The sequence below is a fragment of the Grammomys surdaster genome, unplaced genomic scaffold (genome assembly GCF_004785775.1).
Source record: "Grammomys surdaster isolate TR1022 unplaced genomic scaffold, NIH_TR_1.0 125745, whole genome shotgun sequence".
Classification (NCBI taxonomy): Eukaryota; Metazoa; Chordata; class Mammalia; order Rodentia; family Muridae; genus Grammomys; species Grammomys surdaster.
Window position 1 is genome coordinate 2,388,403 of NW_021620577.1, and position 17,424 is coordinate 2,405,826.

Here is a 17,424-nt window from a genome sequence, read left to right on the forward strand (position 1 = left end):
AACGAACGCTTTACAGTGACATCATTTTCTTGCTTAATCCTCCTATATCTGCGCATGTATTTAGGAGCCAAGTTGACCACTTGACACTTAACATGTGAGCCAGCCCTAGGCAGTTCCAGTACAAACGCTCATCTTGACTCCTGGTCTCTGTCCATCTCTGCTAACAATCTCGTATCTGTCTCCTTTGTGGGGACTAGAGATGTAGCTCAGAGTAAATAATGCTATTGATGAGCCAATTCCATTCCCAGCACCCATGGTGAGGTTGTCTCCAACCTCAGGGGATCTGACGCTTTCTTCTGGCCTCTACTAGCACACGCACATACCAAGTGCACATAATTCAAAAATGAAACGTAGCTTGCTTGCTTGCTTGCTTGCTTGCTTTCTTTCTTTCTTTCTTTCTTTCTTTCTTTTTCTTTCTCCTTTTCAAGATCTCACTTATGTAGCCGAGGCTGGACTCTAGCACAAGATACCTGAGCTAGGACCACATGCATGTGTCACCAAGCCCAACTATCAATTCAATTCCTATATACCTGTATATTTTATATACTTTTATAGTGAGAATTTTAGTTTCTTTAAAAACACAGAAATGTGTCGGGCAGTGGTGGCATACACCTTTAGTCCCAGCTTGGGAGGCAGAGGCAGGCGGATTTCTGATTTCGAGGCCAGCCTGTCTACAGAGTGAGTTCCAGGACAGCCAGGGCTACACAGAGAAACCCTATCTCGAAACCCCTCCCCCCCAAAAAAAACCCCAACACAGAAATGTTATGTGAATGTTTTTTTTTCTTTTAATGTATGACTGCTCTGCTGCATGTACATCCACATGCCAGAGGAGGTCATCAGATCACATTACAGATAGTTGTGAGCCACCATATAGGTGCTGGGACCTCTGGAAGAGCAGCCAGTGTTCTTAACCCCTGAGCCATCTCTCCAGCCCATGAATATGTTTTTGTTTTAATCCCAGGTGTGGAATACGGGGCTGCTTCAGATTTTCCACAGCAGCTAACTATGATTTGTCTTGCGCTCTATCAGGGGAATGATTTTGCCAGCTGAAAATAGCTTACATTTGGAATTCTGGGGACTTTTGAGAGGGTATAAAAATACCAGAGCCCCAAGAGGCTGCAGTGGCTGCTGCTCCCCCTGCTGCTATTCATGCCTTTGCCTCTTCTTTTCCCTGCCCTTCCTCCCCCTGCATCTGCTGCTGTTGCTGCTGCTGCTGCTGTTTGCTGGATTGCTGATTCCTAGTTGTAGCTATCCTGACAACCAAGATCAAACTTGTCCCAAGGAATTTGAAGCCCCTCATTGGCAGGAAGTAGTATAAAGATCTCAATACCTCCTTTCCCTCTAATCTGCTTTCTCTCCTTCCTAGTGTTGGAGGTTGGAAGGGATGCAAGTGGAGTAGAGTGGTAGAGGAAAAATAACCCAATGAAGTAACCAAAAGTTTGGTTACATACTTTCAAGACCCAAAAAAAGACATAAAAGAAAGATCACTGCGTGACATTAAAAGATATTCCTGTTAGATTAAAAATTATAGGGTAACATTTTGTTGGAAGGAGTTCTTTTACTAGGTCTCATCAGATCAGGCTAAAAATCAAAATGATCACTCAGGCTTCACATTCCCAAGTTGAAGCTAAACTATTTATCTTAACTTTCAAAAATATAATTTAAAAGAGTAACTAAATTTCCCAAACATACTAGCTTCAATTAACAAGATAACAAAAGTTTCCTTTGCCTTCATCTTTATCCAAAATGGAACCTGGAGTGACCTGATGTTAAACAATCAGTTTTGTTTTGTTTTGCTTTTTTTTCTAGTGTGTCTGCCTGTCTCCTCCTTAAGGAAAGTTGCTTTGAAATGAATCCATAATGAACCATATACTTTCTTCTATTTATTTATTTTTCCAGACACGGTCCCAAAACTCAAGGCTGGCCTCAAACTCATAGGAATCTGGCTTTTTAGCTCAGCTGGCACCATGCTTGCTGCCTGAGAATGAGAGTGTGAATTCAATCCTTAGCATGATGTAAAAATGTGGGTGTGCAGGGCCTGGAGAAACGGATTAGCAGTTAGCAGCACTTGATTTTGCAGAGGACGTGAGTTCAATTCCCAGCACCAACATGGTGGCCTATAAACTTCTGTAACTCCAGTTCCAGAGGAGCTAATGCTCTCTTTAGACCTCTGTGAGCATCATTCATGCCTGTGGTATTCAGACATACATGCAGGCAAACACCTATATGCACAAAATAAAAATAAATAAATACTTTTTAGAGCTGGGTGTAGTAGCACACTTGTAATCATGGTGTTAGCAGGGACAGGTGACTCTCTAGGGCTTCTAGGGTTTCTAGGGATTGTCTTCCTGGAAAATCATATTAGCCTTATTATCAAGAACCAGGCAGCCGGGCGGTGGTGGCGCACGCCTTTAATCCCAGCACTTGGGAGGCAGAGGCAGGCGGATTTCTGAGTTCAAGAGTTCGAGGCTAGCCTGGTCTACAGAGTGAGTTCCAGGACAGCCAGGACTACACAGAGAAACCCTGTCTCGAAAAAAACAAAAAAACAAAAAAACAAAAAAACAAAAAAAAACAAAAAAAAACAAAAAAAAAAAGAACCAGGCAAATAAGTAAGCCTATGCCCTGCCCCTAAAGAAAGTAGATTGCTTCTGCTACTAAAGATAACGAGGTTGAGCCCTGCCCTGTGAATGCATGTGACACGCATGTGCGCACACACACGCACAAAGAAGCACACACAGGAACACAAATGACTTCTTAAAAAGTAAGATGGAACCAGGCTGTGGTGGCCCAAGCCTTTTATCCCAGCACTCAGGAAGCAGAGGCAGGCAGATGTCTAAGTTGTGACTAGCCTAGTCTACAGAGTGAGTTCCAGGACAACCAAGGCTATACGGAGAAACTTTGTCTCAAAAAAACAAAAAGAAGCAGGGGTGTGTGTGTGTGTGTGTGTGTGTGTGTGTGTGCCTCTCAGCCCTGGAGAGGTGGTACTGCTCTCGCAGGGGACTGGAGTTGATTCCCAGGGCCTACCTCCTGACATTCACAACTACCTGTAACTCCAGTTGCAGGGGGAATTTAAGTCCTCTGGACTTTGAGGGCATCTGCTTCATGTGCACATACTCACACACACACAGACGTAATTAAAAATAATACAAATATATCTTATAAATAAAATTTTATTGCCGGGCAGTGGTAGCGCACGCCTTTAATCCCAGTACTTGGGAGGCAGAGGCAGGCGGATTTCTGAGTTCGAGGCCAGCCTGGTCTACAGAGTGAGTTCCAGGACAGCCAGGGCTACACAGAGAAACCCTGTCTCGAAAAAAAAAAAAGCCAAAAATAAATAAATAAATAAATAAATAAATAAAATTTTATAAAATCTTATAAAAGGAGGACAAGCAGACTGGATTGATAGACATGTTTTGATGAAGAGGATGTAGAGGCTGAGGATTGCAGACTGCAGTGATACACAGCTGGGTACTTATGACACAGTTCCTTAAGCCTTTCTGTGTGTTGTAGAGGAGCAAGTTGGAGGAGACGTAGCTCAAGGATACAGTGTTTGCCAAGCATAATAACATTTTGGAGAAAATTACTTACTTCTTTAACTATTAAAGTTTTGGTTTGGCTTTGTGTTGGAGATGGAATTTTAGATTTTGAACAAGCTCTCTCGCTGAGCTATGCTGGGGGATGTTTCTATGCACTATGTATTCTTAGTCTGATTCCTGTGCCCAGAGATCTAGTTACAGTCTCGACTTTGGTATGACTCCGTATTTTGTCAAATATTATTCTCTACCACCTACTGATTGGTTAAATAAAGAACTGAACAGCCTATGGCTAGGCAGGAGAGGATAAGCATGACTTCTGAGCCCAGGGAGAGGGAGAGGGTCTCAGGTGGGAATGAGGGAGTTGAATCAGGATGGTGGATGCAGTTAAGCTCAGGTCCCACCCGTCCGACCCCTGCTGTCGCTGCTGCCATGAAGGGGCTGGAGTTGCTCTACCTCGGGATCTTTGTGGCCTTCTGGCCCTGTATGATCGTCATGAGAATCTGCTACACAATCTTTGACCTGGGCTTTCTCATTGATGTGTCATGGTTCCTGACGGAAACCTCTCCATTCATGTGGTCAAATCTGGGCGTTGGCCTAGCGATTTCCTTTTTTTTTTTTTCGAGACAGGGTTTCTCTGTATAGCCCTGGCTGTCCTGGAACTCACTCTGTAGACCAGGCTAGCCTCGAACTCTCGAACTCAGAAATCCGCCTGCCTCTGCCTCCCAAGTGCTGGGATTAAAGGTGTGCGCCACCACCGCCCACCGCCCGGCATGGCCTAGCGATTTCTCTGTGTGTGGTTGGAGCAGCCTGGGGAATCTGTATTCCCGGCTCTTCCATCATTGGGAGTGGGGTGAAAGCCCCCAGAATCAAGACCAAGAACTTGGTTAGCATTATCTTCTGTGAAGCAGAGGCCATCTATGACATCGTCACGGCAATTGTCATCAGCAACATGGCGGAGCCTTGCTACTGACCCCAGGGTTTGGGGCTGGCCTCACAGTCGGTCTGTCCAACTTGTTCTGTGGCGTCTGCTTGGGCATCATGGGCAGTGGGGCAGTGTGGGGAGTGAGCTGCTGATGGTGACTGTGTACAGCTGTGTACCCGTGGTCCCCCAACCAGCCCGTCTTCCTAGTGTTTATGAAATAAAGTTGGCATTTGCCCCCCGCCCCCAAATATATATGCATGCGTGCATGCTCTGGAGAAGATCCTGAGGAGGAGTTTGACATGAGACAGATTAAGGATTGGAAAATGGTTGGTGCGTCCCACTCAGCAGTAACTTTTCAGAGGACTGATAAGACACATCCAAGTGTGAGTTGAATATAAATCTCACTTGTCTTAAAAAAAAAAAAGAGCTGGACGGTGGTGGCACATGCCTTTATTCCCAGCACTTGGGAGCCAGAGGCAGGCAGATCTCTGTGAGTTTGAGGCCAGCTTCATTCTACAGAGTGAGCAGTTCCAGGACAGCCAGGGATACACAAACCCTGTCTCAAAAAAGGAAAAAAAAAATTACAGTTCCTACAAAAGTTAGTCAGACATACAAAGGAATTGCACAGATAGCTTCAGAGGGTTAAAAGCATTTAGGTGACAGCCAATACGTGCAAAAGAAGATAGATTCTCATGTATTTATTAAAATAGTAACCAAGCCAGGTGTGGCACCAGCTCTGGAAAGGCAGAGCCTGGTCTACATATCAACTTCCAGGCCAGATGACTACATGATGGATATCGTCAATAATAATGATAATAATAGTAATAATAATAATGGCAATTGTAATAATAAATAATACCAAAGCATTTTATGAATATAGGTCAATGTTTTACATAATGTAGATATAGTCAGCCAAGCATGGTAATTAATATCTCTAACCCTAGCGCTCGCAAGGCTGAGACAGGTTTTCTGTCTAGCAGAAACCCCACCTGCTTCCCCCAAGTCAGACACAAGCCACCACGTGCACTTGGGCAAAAAAAAAAAAAAACAAAAACAAAAAAACGGACTTGCACACTTAGGCCACAGCGTTCACCAAGGCGCTTAAACTCAGAAGCACCCAGAGCGTGAAGGGAGGAACCATCGGAATATCTGGCGCGGGTTGCATGAGCAAGAGCAGGGTCAGGACCAGGACCGCCGGCGCCCCCGTGGAAGCTTGGCAACCGGCTGGCCACACTCATGGCCCGGCCGGAAGGGGATCTGTTAGGGTAGAGGAGAATCCTGGAAGGGCTGACTGCTTGCACAGAACTGCATCCCCCCGCTTTAGTGGATCTGCTGTAGGCCCGTGGATCCCGCCAAATCCCATTCTCAGCCCCTTGTCTCAGCTTTTGTCACTCGATTTGTGATTTGGGGACTTGGCACTGGGTATTGCCAGACAGGATCTCGGAAGGTTTTCTGGGACCGGACATCTCGGGGTGGAGATCCTGCCCTTCGCCAACTCTGCCACCCCAGGCCTCTTGGGATCGCGCTCTTTGGGCTCTGGATGGACCCCATGGCTGATAAGAAACTGGTGGTGGTTTTTGGAGCCACAGGTGAGCTAGCCAGGCCTGGGAAGGTCTGCAGAGCCGAGGCCTCCAGACCCTTGTTTGTAGGAAGAACGGCTGTGGTTCTCATACATATGGGTGGCTGGGGGCGGCAAAACCTGAGAGCAGATTGGTTTTGAATATATATATTCAACTAAATATATATGGGCAAGCGTGGAGTCGCACACCTTTGATCCCAGGACTCTGAAAGCAGAGGCAGGAGGCTTTCTGAAAGTTCAAGGCCAGATGGTCTACAGAGCGACTTCCATATGTGTGCGCCTCGTTTCACACAAAATACCGAAATTGAATTTTTTTCCCCTCTCCGCCCCTAGATGACAAGTTTCCTTGGTTTCGTACCAGAATAAATGTAAACAGACCACGTTTTCAGTCAGCAGCATGCTACTTTGCTTCCACCTACCTCTCCACCTACTCTACCAACTTTCCTTTCCAATAGAGAAAAAAAAATTTTTTTTACTTTTCCAGGCGCTGATGGTTAAACCTAGGGCTTCCTGAATACTGGGCAAGGGCTGTGAAGTACATACTGAACTTCTGAACCGAGGTGGTAGTGAGGCTGTTCCTTATTTTGTGTGTAGGTGTTTTCCGAGTATGTATGTCTGTCTATGCACCACGTGTGTGCAGTGCCTGACCAGGCTAGAAGAGGATATTGGATCCCCTGGAATTAGAGCTATGATTGTCTGCTCACATATGAGTACAGGGAATCAAACCTTTGTCCTCTGTAAGAGCAGACTAAATTGCAAAGCCGTCTTCCCAGCCCCATTACTTATTTTTATTTTGAAAAGGGTCGTGTGTATATTATTATTATTCAAGACAAGACCTCATTAGGGTAGCCTGGATAGCCTGGGACTTACTACAATATGTGTTATTAAATTTTATTTATGTTGCGGGTGTGCACATTGCTACTGAGCACTTGTGAAGGTGAAAGTGCAGAAAAATTTGGTTCTCTCCTTCCACCATGCAGGTCCCAGAGATGGCACTTAAGTGTTAGGCTTGAGCCTTTGCCCATAGCCACTCCATGGTTCATAGCCTGCAGCTTCTGACCCTGCTTTCTCACCTCAATTATGGCTGTGGTTCACTGTTGGGGCTTTAAGTGATTGTGGTGCTGGAGATAGAACCCAAGACCTCACAGGTCAGGCACTCTACCACTGATCTGTGCCCCGCCCCCACCCCTATAGTACAGTTGGGGGAAAAAACCCAGTTTTGCTTTTGCTTTTGGTGTTTTGAGGCACAGTCTCACTTTGTGGCTCTGGCTAGTCCAGAACTCATCTTGTAGCCCAAAATGGCTTTGAATTTGCAGAGATCACCTACTTCTGCTTTATGAGTACTGGGATTAGAGGTATGGGCCCCCATACTTGGCCCAATTTTCCATTCCTGGATAGTGTCATACAAGCAGGCTGGCTATAGAATCCTGAGGTCCAAACTGCCCTCCCCCATCAGCCTCTAGAGTAGTTGACACGGCAGATATACTGGCCACTGCCTGATTAGAAAATGTTATAAAAAGAGGCTGGAGAGATGGCTCAGAGGAAGGACATCTGTTACTCTTGTAGAGGTCCTGGGTTTGGTTCCCAGCAACCCCACCTGGTTGCTCACAGCTATCTGTAATTCCAATTCCAGGGAATCCAACACCCTCTTCTGGCCTCCTCAGGCACTGCACATGGTACAGATACATGCAAGCAAAACACTGACACATAATAAAAGTAAATAAAACTGCTGGGTGGTGGTGACATATGCCTTTAATCCCAGCATTCAAGAGGCAGATGTAGGCAGATCTCTGTGAGTTCAAGGCCCACCTGGTGTACAGAGTGGGTTCCAGGACAGCCAGGACTACACAGAGAAACCATGCCTTAAATAAAGAAGAAACAAAACCAACAAGAGAGTCATTCTCCCATTTCCCTTCCATTAACCTGTCAACCACTGATTTACGTGGGGTTTTGCCCTGTTGACTTTCATGCAAATGGAATCACATTTGTGGCCTTTGGTGACTGGCTTCTGTCAGTTTGAGATTAGTCTACTTTTTTTTGATATATTTGTACTCTGTGAGTGCACACATGAAGGTCCATGTGGTCACACTTGGCTGCTGCAAGCACCCTTGCCTGCTGAGCCATCTCACTGGCCCACATCGACATTTCTAGCTATTAGCACACGTGTATCTGTATCCTTTATATTTTTAAAAAGTTTTATTGAACACTTTTTTGTTTTGTTTTGTTTTGTTTTGTTGAGACAGGATTTCTCTAGTAGGCTTAGATGTTCTGGAACTGGCTCTGTAGACCAGCCTGGCCTCAGACTCAAAGAGATTTGCCTCTGCTCCTCAAGTGCTGGCATTAAAGGCATGGGCCACCATGCCCTTAGAGAATGACTCTTAATGGAGATGAGGCTTCTTTGGGGGTGAGGACACAGAGTTGCAGAATTAGAATAAAATGGCTTTGTAATTTAGCTATTATATTAAAAACATTTTATTATGTATTTTATTCCTTTGTTATTGTGGGGGGGGCTTGGGATTGAATTACACTTTTTTTTTTTTTTTTTTTAGTTTTTCCGAGACAGGGTTTTTCTGTGTAGTCCTGGCTGTCCTGGAACTCACTCTGTAGACCAGGCTGGCCTCGAACTCAGAAATCTGCCTGCCTCTGCCTCCCAAGTGCTGGGATTAAAGGCCTGCACCACCACTGCCCGGCGAATTACACATTTTTTAAAAGACTTATTTATTTATTTTTATATAAGTACACTGTAGCTGTCTTCAGACACACCAGAAGAGGACTTCAGATCCCATTACAGATGGTTGTGAGCCACCATGTGGTTGCTGGGAATTGAACTCAGGACCTCTGGAAGAGCAGTCAGTGCTCTTCACCACTGAGCCACCTCTCCAGCCCGGATTATACATTTTAAAGTCAAGAGCCACTTAGAGAAGGCCTGACCAGTTCCCAGCACCATGTAAGGCAGCTCTCAGCTGACTGCAACTCTTGTTTTAAGAGATCTAAGTCCTCTTCCGGCTTCCGTGGAAACCAGGCACATATATGCTACATAGACACACATACAGGCAAACACTCATACACATAAAATAGAAAGAAATCTTTCAAAAAAAAAAAAAAAGGCAAAAGGCGTGTTGTGTGGATCCTGTATTCCCAACATTCTGGAGAATGAGCCTAGAGAAGAAAGAGTTCAAAGTCTCTAAGTAAAAATCTAGTTAGCTGGGCAGTGGTGGCGAACACCTTTAATCCCAGCACTTGGGAGGCAGAGGCAGGTGGATTTCTGAGTTTGAGGATAGCCTGATCTACAGAGTGAGTTCCAGGACAGCCAGGACTACACAGAGAAACCCTGTCTCAAAAAAACAAAACAAAACAAAACAAAAAAATTTAGTGAGTTCAGTGCCAGCCTAGGCTACAGCCAGGGCACACAGGGAGATTCTGTTTTAAAACAAAACCGACTAACTTCCCCCAAAATATAGAAAACCTAAAGACAGTTTAAGGAGACGTCGTTTTTCTTGGGCAGGCTTGCTTTGGTGGAGTCCCTTCTACACTTCTTTCACTCTGACTATGGCTGGTGAGAGATGGTTTGACTCTTTACAGGTGCCCAAGGTGGCTCAGTGGCACGGACATTGCTGGAAGATGGGACATTTAGGGTTCGAGTGGTAACAAGGAATCCTGAGCAGAGGGCCGCGAAAGAACTGAAGCAGCAAGGTGCTGAGGTAGTGCGAGGAGACCAGGACGATGCGGCTAGCATGGAGCAGGCCCTGACTGGAGCTCATGCCACCTTCATTGTGACCAATTACTGGGAGAAGTGCAGCCAGGACCGAGAAGTGCAGCAGGTAAGTGAGAGGAGGCCAGGGCGTGGTTTAGTGTGTCCTAGACAAGGCCTGGGGACCCCAATTGATCCAGAAGTGCCAAGTACTGCAGGCCCTGCTCTTTTCCAAACTTTGATGGAGGACACACCCTCTACCTAGTTCATGGACCCCTGCGGGGATAAACCACTTACGTATAAACCACTTATGTACCACAGCACTTGGGACAAAGAGCTGGTTGAAACAGATTTGTCTCTTTAATCCTGGGAAACCCTCGTGAGCTCTCTGGGACCATGATAACTATACTCCAGGTAGTTCAAAACCACAGAAGTCATCTCACAGTTCTAAAAGCAGGAGATCGAAGTTAAGGTGTCAGCAAGATCACAGTCCTTTCTGGAGCTTGAGGAGAAGTGCTTCCCCAGTGCTTCCAGCCTCTGTGGCTCTGGGTGTCACTAAGCTTATGGCTGTGTCACACCAATATCTGCCTCCATATTCTCATGGCTTCTTCTTGTGTTTTATTCTGGTAGGGAGGAGTGAGGCCAGGTCTTGCTATATAGCCCAAGTGGGACTAGAACTTGTGATTTTGAATGCTAGGACTATAGGCATATGCCACCATGCCAGCATCATGATGAAGATGATGATGATAATCACTATTTATTTATTTTAACTTTATATTTATGGTATTGTTTGTTACAGTAAAGGGAAACCATAACCAAGGTAACTAAATTTAAAAAAACAAAACAAAACAAAACAAAAAACGTTTACCAGGGCTCACAGTTCCAGAGGGTTAGAGTCCGTGATCATCATGGCTAGAAGCATGGCAACAGACAGGCAGGCATGGCACTGGAAAGGTATGCATAAGGAATGGTTGGGCTTTTGAAACTCGAAAGCTCTTTCCCTGTGCCACACCTTCTTCAACAAAACTACACCTCTTAATTCTTCTCAAACAGTAGGGCCAGGTATTCAAATATATGAGCCTACGGGGGCTGTCCTCATTCAAATCACCACAGGTGTGTTGCCTGCATTTATGTCTGTGTACCACTTCCATGCAGTATCCACAGAGGCCAGAAGAGGGCATCAGATCCCTTGGAAGTGGAGTTGCAGACACTTGTGAGCTGCTGTGTGGGTGCTGGGAAATGGATCTGGGTCCTCTGGAAGAACAGCGAGACCTCTTAACTGATGAGCCTCCACTCCAGGCCCTTAGCTCACTTCTCTTAGGAGAATATTTATTTTGGATTTAGGAGTCATGTGATTAATCTAAGATGATCAAATCTCAACTCTTAATGCTACCTACAAAGACCCTGTCCCCATATCAAGTCACATTTACAACTTTGCAGGGGTAAGGTATAGGCAGATCTTCTGGAGGGATGCAGTTATATACCCCCAACTTTAAAGACATAGACCACTGTTTATTAAACAGTGGAGTTACCACTTGTCCTAGGTCACACAGAAGTTCGTTCATCTCAGCCCAGATGAAACCAAGTGGCCCATATGCTCAACCATGAAGCTGTATCTTCTCCAAAGATGGCTCTGAGCTCTCCAATGGTGTCAGCTGAGCTCTCTGGTCACACAGGCCATGGATATGCACATCAAAACGGCTTCTGTGCCTTTCCCAAGGCAGACCTGCTCTGTCTCAAATCTTACAATTTTTTTTAGACATGGTCTCATGTAGCTGAGGTTAGCCTTGAACTCCTGATCTTCCTGGCTTCACCACTTGGCTCACTTTTCCCTAGAAAACCCATGAGTTTAAAGGTGACCCTAGAGTTTGCAAGCTTAGTGTAGTGTTGTACATGAATGTTGCTCCAGAGCTGAGGAAGAGGATCAGAGACTCATGCCCTTGCTCTTACCCTTGTGGCCTTTCCTTTCCTGATTACCAGGGCAAGCTTCTAGCTGATCTAGCCAAACGCTTGGGCCTCCACTACGTAGTGTACAGTGGCCTGGAGAACATCAGGAAGCTGACTGCTGGGAGGCTGGCCGCAGGACACTTTGACGGCAAAGGGGAGGTGGAGGAATACTTCCGAGACATCGGTGTTCCCATGACCAGTGTGCGGCTGCCTTGCTATTTCCAGAACCTCCTTTCCTATTTCCTGCCCCAGAAAGCTTCAGACGGAAAGAGCTTCTTGCTGGGTGAGTGCCCTACCCCACACAGTGAAACACAGTTCTCAGCATATGGAGTATCAGCTGTAGCCTAAAGTGGAATTGTCATCAGGTCACTCTGGGTCTAAGCCCAGGCTCCCTAACATTAGGCTGGAGACTAGGCATGTCATCTAGGTAGGCCTTGACTTCACATTCTGTAAAATGGTTTAACACTGGTCCCCTGGAGGAATGAGAAAACCAGCCAGGGTTATTACTGTTCTCAGAAGAGGAAGCAGAGGATGTGAATGATGCTTGCTGGCCAGTTTGTAAACGAACAGGATGCCCTGGCCCAGCTTCAAAGGAACCTCAGCCAGCTTGTGTCTTGCCAGTTGGTCAGTGGATTAGATAGAGCAGGATGTACCAAAGGCAAAGCTGGAAGGGCTGGTGGTGGCTGGCCACTCTTTGCTGTCTATGAATATCACCTCTGAGGATGCAGGAGTCCTGCCCACCCAGAAAATGACAGACCACTGGCACCACACAAAGACCAACACTGATATGTGTGGATACCCAGAGAACTGGGCTGCTGGGAAAACCTCTCTGTTCTCACAGACTTGCCCATGGGTGATGTCCCCATGGATGGAATGTCTGTGAGTGACCTGGGTCCCGTGGTGCTCAGCTTGCTGAAGAAGCCAGAAGAGTACGTAGGGCGGAACATCGGGCTCAGTACCTGCAGGCACACCGCAGAGGAATATGCCGCTTTGCTCAGCAAGCACACTGGCAAGACTGTGCGTCATGCCAAGGTGGGTTCCTCCCTCCCCAGAGCTGTGACACGTCAGCCCTTGCAGGATTCCCCTAACTCCCCAAAGGTTTTCTTGTTTGGTTCTGTTTTGGTATTGGGGTTTTTGTTTTCTTTTGTTTTTGAGACAGGGTCTTATTATGTAACCCTGGCTGTCCTGGAACTCACAGGGATCTGTCTCCTGAGTTCTGAGATTAAAGATGTGTGCCATTACTGCTGGCTAGGTTTTTGGTTTTTGGGTTTTTTTTTTTTCAATTATTTTATGTGCAAATTCATGTGTACATATGTACATGTATGTGACTCAGTGTTTCTGCAGAGGACAGCTAATGACAGTCAGCTCTCTGCCTCTGCCTCATGGGTCCTGGGGACCAAACTTAGGTCATCAGACTTAGCAGTAGGTGCTTTTACTGAACCATCTCTCTGGCCCCCACAGGGGTCTTCTGGGGGTAAGAAAGGGCTATCTAGAGCAATGATAGTTAACCCTGCAGCCCTTGGCCCCTTGGGGAAGGATGGAAAGACCTTTTCACAGACATTACTTATTAGATATCCTATATATCAGATATTTACATTATAATTCATAACAGCAAAATTACAGTTATGAAGTAGCAAGGAAAATAATTTTATGGTTGGGGGGAGGCGTCACCATACCATGAGTAACAGAATTAAAGATGCAGCATTAGGAGGACTGAGAACCAGTCATCCAGAGCTTCCCACCCCTCAGAGCAAGGGTTAAATCTAAGCTCATGGACAATTAATGTCATACTGCTTCTGGGCACTTAAAAGTCAGGGTAAAAGTTATGGTTTAGTTTTGACCAAGGGGACTGGTTTCCAGGAAGAAGGATCAGTATGAGTCAAGTTAAGGAGGGCTGAGATCAGCCGGGCGGTGGTGGTGCAGCCTTTAATCCCAGCACTTGGGAGGCAGAGGCAGGCGGATTTCTGAGTTCGAGGCCAGCCTGGTCTACAGAGAGAGTTCCAGGACAGCCAGGACTACACAGAGAAACCCTGTCTCAAAAAAACAACAACAACAAAAAAAAGAGGGCTGAAATCAGAGGGTCTGCCAGTCCCCTCCGCAGGACGGGTGTTAAAGGGATGATAGAGAAGACAAGCCTGGCCCTTATACCTTTTGTCCTCTTTGCTGACCCTCACGATTCCTGTCCAGCCCTCTGGGTACACTGTTCTTAATGTTTCTCCTTGTTATGAATCTAAAACCTGTTCATTAAAAGCATTCTGGGAACAAGACATTTAAGTCACCCACAAAGCTCTCACACAGAACCAAGCAGAACATCAGCGGGAAGTGGGGTCTGGGGAGCCGATCCTGGGCTTCAGAACCCGGTTCCAGCCCCGAAGCTAGCACGGGAGCTTGGGCACATTCCACGACCCGTCTCTCACCTATAAACAGGTGTACTGATGGTATCACTTTCAGGTGTTGCTGTGAGAATTAAATATAATAATGGACAGAGCTTCCTTCTTAAAAAAATTTATTTTAAAGACAAGGTTTCTCAGTACAGCCCTGGCTATCCTGGAACCCAATGGGTAGACCAGGCTAGTCTCTAACTCAGAGATCCACCTGCCTCTGCCTCCCAAGTTCTGGGATTAAAGGGGTGCACCACCAGAGGCTTTTAAAATTTTTATGTGTATGTGCTAACAGCCTGGTCTACAGAGTGAGTTCCAGGACAGCCATCTGGGGTGGGGGTGGGGGGCAAATGAAAAAGGCCATGTGGCCTTAAAAAGAAGTAGTACTAAGCCATGAATACGGAGGAGCACGAGAGTCCAGATTGGGTTTCAGAGGAAAATAGGAATAGTTTTTGCTTTTCAACAAGAAAACGATAGTATTGGTTTCTGCTCTGAGAGGCGCCTACGGCTTTCGTCTCATGACCTTGAGAGAGCAGCCTTTAGACTGATGGTGTCAGGTGGCAGTGAGCGCTCTGGTTTCCCGTGCTTCTGGTTTTCTAGTTGGAAGTGTTCGTGTGGCTTACAGTGAGGACTTGAGTTAGTGGCTTCAGGGCCAACATAGTGTTGGATGATACCTAGCCTACCCTGGCTTTCTGGGACTCCAGAGGATGCTAATTTTCCCTGGCATCACCAAGGCCATAGAGGAAACAGGCATGGTGGATTCTCTGTTTCCAGACAACTCCTGAGGAATACGAGAAGCTTGGTTTCCAGGGGGCTCAAGACTTGGCCAACATGTTCCGTTTCTATGCCCTGAAACCTGACCGGAACATTGATCTGACTCTGCAACTCAACCCCAAAGCCCAGACACTGGACCAGTGGCTGGAGCAGCACAAAGGGGACTTTGCACAGCTGTGACCTTGAAGCATTCATGTGGGGACAACAAACACAACACTCTTTCTTGTGTACAGTTCTGTGGTTTGTTCCCCCCACCCCCCAAATAAAACCATTGTTCTCACAGATGGTTTCCAAAAGAAAAGGCATCTATCTGTCTGTCTGTGGGAAGTGTGTCTGTGGGAGGCAAGCCGGAGAGGCAGCTGCATGGAATGGGCCCTGAGAGCACGGGAACCAGAGTAGCAGGCACAGGCTTACTTGATGTTTAAAGTAATGAAGTACTTACTCCACCTCAACCCTGAGAGTGTGCATGCACAGGGAATCAGGCAGCAACCAGCAATGCCTCTGACAACCCTGAATACTCTCAGGCAGGCAAGGCCAAAGACACTGAGGGCACCTGTGCATCCATTCCGAATTGAGGACAGACTAACTGTAGGAGGTTGGTCTAACACAGCTTGTATTTTAATGCTAAGTGATGGCCTCCAAGAGTTGGAGTCAGCAAGGAGCTTCTGGAAACCTGCCCCCAGTTAATTCTGACTGGTAAATAAAGATGCCAGCAGCCAATAGCTGGGGAGAAGAGAGAGGTAGGGTTTAGGTTTCTGGACAGACGTGAGACCTTGAGGAAGGAGGAGAGAGGAGCCATGCCTTAGGAGGGTGTGCAGGAGGGAGAAACCAGAGCCATCATGTAAAAAGGCCAAGAGAACGTGGCCCAGACGGGTGCTCAGCTGGGTCAGGAGCAGCCAAGACAGAACTTAGAAACTAGTAAGTAGTGACTCAGAGTTCTGGGTGGGAGGTGGATTCTAACAGCAGGGAGGTTAGGCCCAGCTACTGTGCTGCTTAAGGCATACTAAAATACAAGGCTGTGTGTGTGTCTTTCATCCGGGAGTGTAAATGGTCAAGGGTGGATAAGAACCCTGTGCCAGGATTTACTAAAGTATCCATACTACAACTAATAATATAAGAGAAGACCAGGACGCTTGTCCTTTTCCTGTTCTTTACCAGAACTCTCAACAGGTGTTGTCAAGCCAGAAATAATCTTAAAATGGTTTTGGATTTTTTTTTTTTTTTTAAATATGGGGCTAGGGAGCTGACTAAGTCAGTAATGTGCTTCCTGAGCAAGCATGATGCTGTGAGTTCAGATTCCTGGTGCCCACTTTAAAGGGCAGATGAGGGCATGTGATCCCAGAGATGGACGAGTGAAAACAGGAAGATCTCTGGAGCTCACTGGCCAGCTGGTCTTGCTTGAATCAGTGAGCTGCAGGTTCTGAGACCTGTCTCAAAAAATGAGGTGAAGAGTAATAGAGAAAGACATCCAACACCAATCTGGCCATGCATGTTCACCTGCACACATGTGCACCCACAGACACAGGTACACAAGCATACAACACACCCTTTAAAGAGACAAACGGGAAGAGCAGAGTCATGGGCCAGTGAGTGGACTTGAGGTAATGTCACCAGGGGCAAAGACTTGCATGAATGATAGGTCAGCTTAGCTCAAAGCCTTTCAAAGGGAATAACAAAAGCCCAGAAAATCCAAATCACTTGCTGAGATTTCATGACACCTCTGTGAATTTCCACCTATGTATGGGCTTTTTTAAAAAAATATTTATTGCCGGGCAGTGGTGGCGCACGCCTTTAATCCCAGCACTTGGGAGGCAGAGGCAGGAGGATTTCTGAGTTCGAGGCCAGCCTGGTCTACAGAGTGAGTTCCAGGACAGCCCGGGCTACACAGAGAAACCCTGTCTCGAAAAACCAAAAAAAAAAAAAAAAAAAAAAAAAAATATTTATTTATGTATATGAGTACACTGTAACTGTCTTCAGACACATCAGAAGAGGGAATCAGATCCCATTACAGATGGTTGTGAGCCACCATGTGGTTGCTGGGAATTGAACTCAGGACCTCTGGCAGAGCAGTTGGTGCTCTTAACCGCTGAGCAATCTCTCCAGCCCCGGGTTTTTCTAACCACTAGCACACTGTCTTTTTGCTGTCAATTCCTGACATCAGATGCCTCTAGCAGGGAAAGGAACAGTGGTCCCATCAGGTTCATCTACCGTAGACTCTTGACTGAGGCATAATTTACTGTGCCGTACCTAAAATATGGGATAAACATACAAAAGTTATGCTGTCTGCCTTGAGGAAACTTTTTTCCTTTTTTGCTGTGTAGCCTTGGCTGCCCTGGAACTTGCCCTGTTGACCAGGATGGCCTTGAACTCAAGAGAACTGCCTGCCTCTGCCTCCACAGTGCTGGGACTAAAGGTGTGCTCCTCTTCCGCCTAGCTGAGGAAGTTATTTAGTAGGAAAGCCACACAGATAGATAGATAGATAGATAGATAGATAGATAGATAGATAGATAGATAGATAGATAGTTAGATAGATAGATAGATAGATAGATAGATAGATAAGATAGAGAGATAGATTAAAGACCTCAAAGTGCAAA

The 17,424-nt window shown here is 46.2% G+C and overlaps 1 protein-coding gene and 1 pseudogene across 2 annotated transcripts; both read left to right on the top strand.

Moving 5' to 3' along the window:
* The first annotated feature begins 3,965 nt into the window (after window positions 1-3,965).
* LOC114639583 lies at window positions 3,966-4,610 on the top strand (annotated as a pseudogene).
* A 1,002-nt stretch (window positions 4,611-5,612) lies between these two features.
* Nmral1 (NmrA like redox sensor 1) lies at window positions 5,613-15,112 on the top strand. 2 transcript variants are annotated; one of them, XM_028788411.1, is made up of 6 exons: window positions 6,008-6,047; window positions 9,620-9,858; window positions 11,709-11,958; window positions 12,517-12,707; window positions 14,381-14,389; window positions 14,763-14,953. In XM_028788411.1, the coding sequence occupies exons 1-6, from the start codon at window positions 6,008-6,010 to the stop codon at window positions 14,907-14,909; spliced, it is 876 nt and encodes a 291-aa protein (XP_028644244.1). In that variant the 3' UTR covers window positions 14,910-14,953. The 2 variants fall into 2 exon arrangements, with proteins under 2 accessions (XP_028644243.1, XP_028644244.1); XM_028788410.1 differs by lacking the exon at window positions 14,381-14,389 and having other exon boundaries at window positions 5,613-6,047; window positions 14,831-15,112.
* Window positions 15,113-17,424: the final 2,312 nt, after the last annotated feature.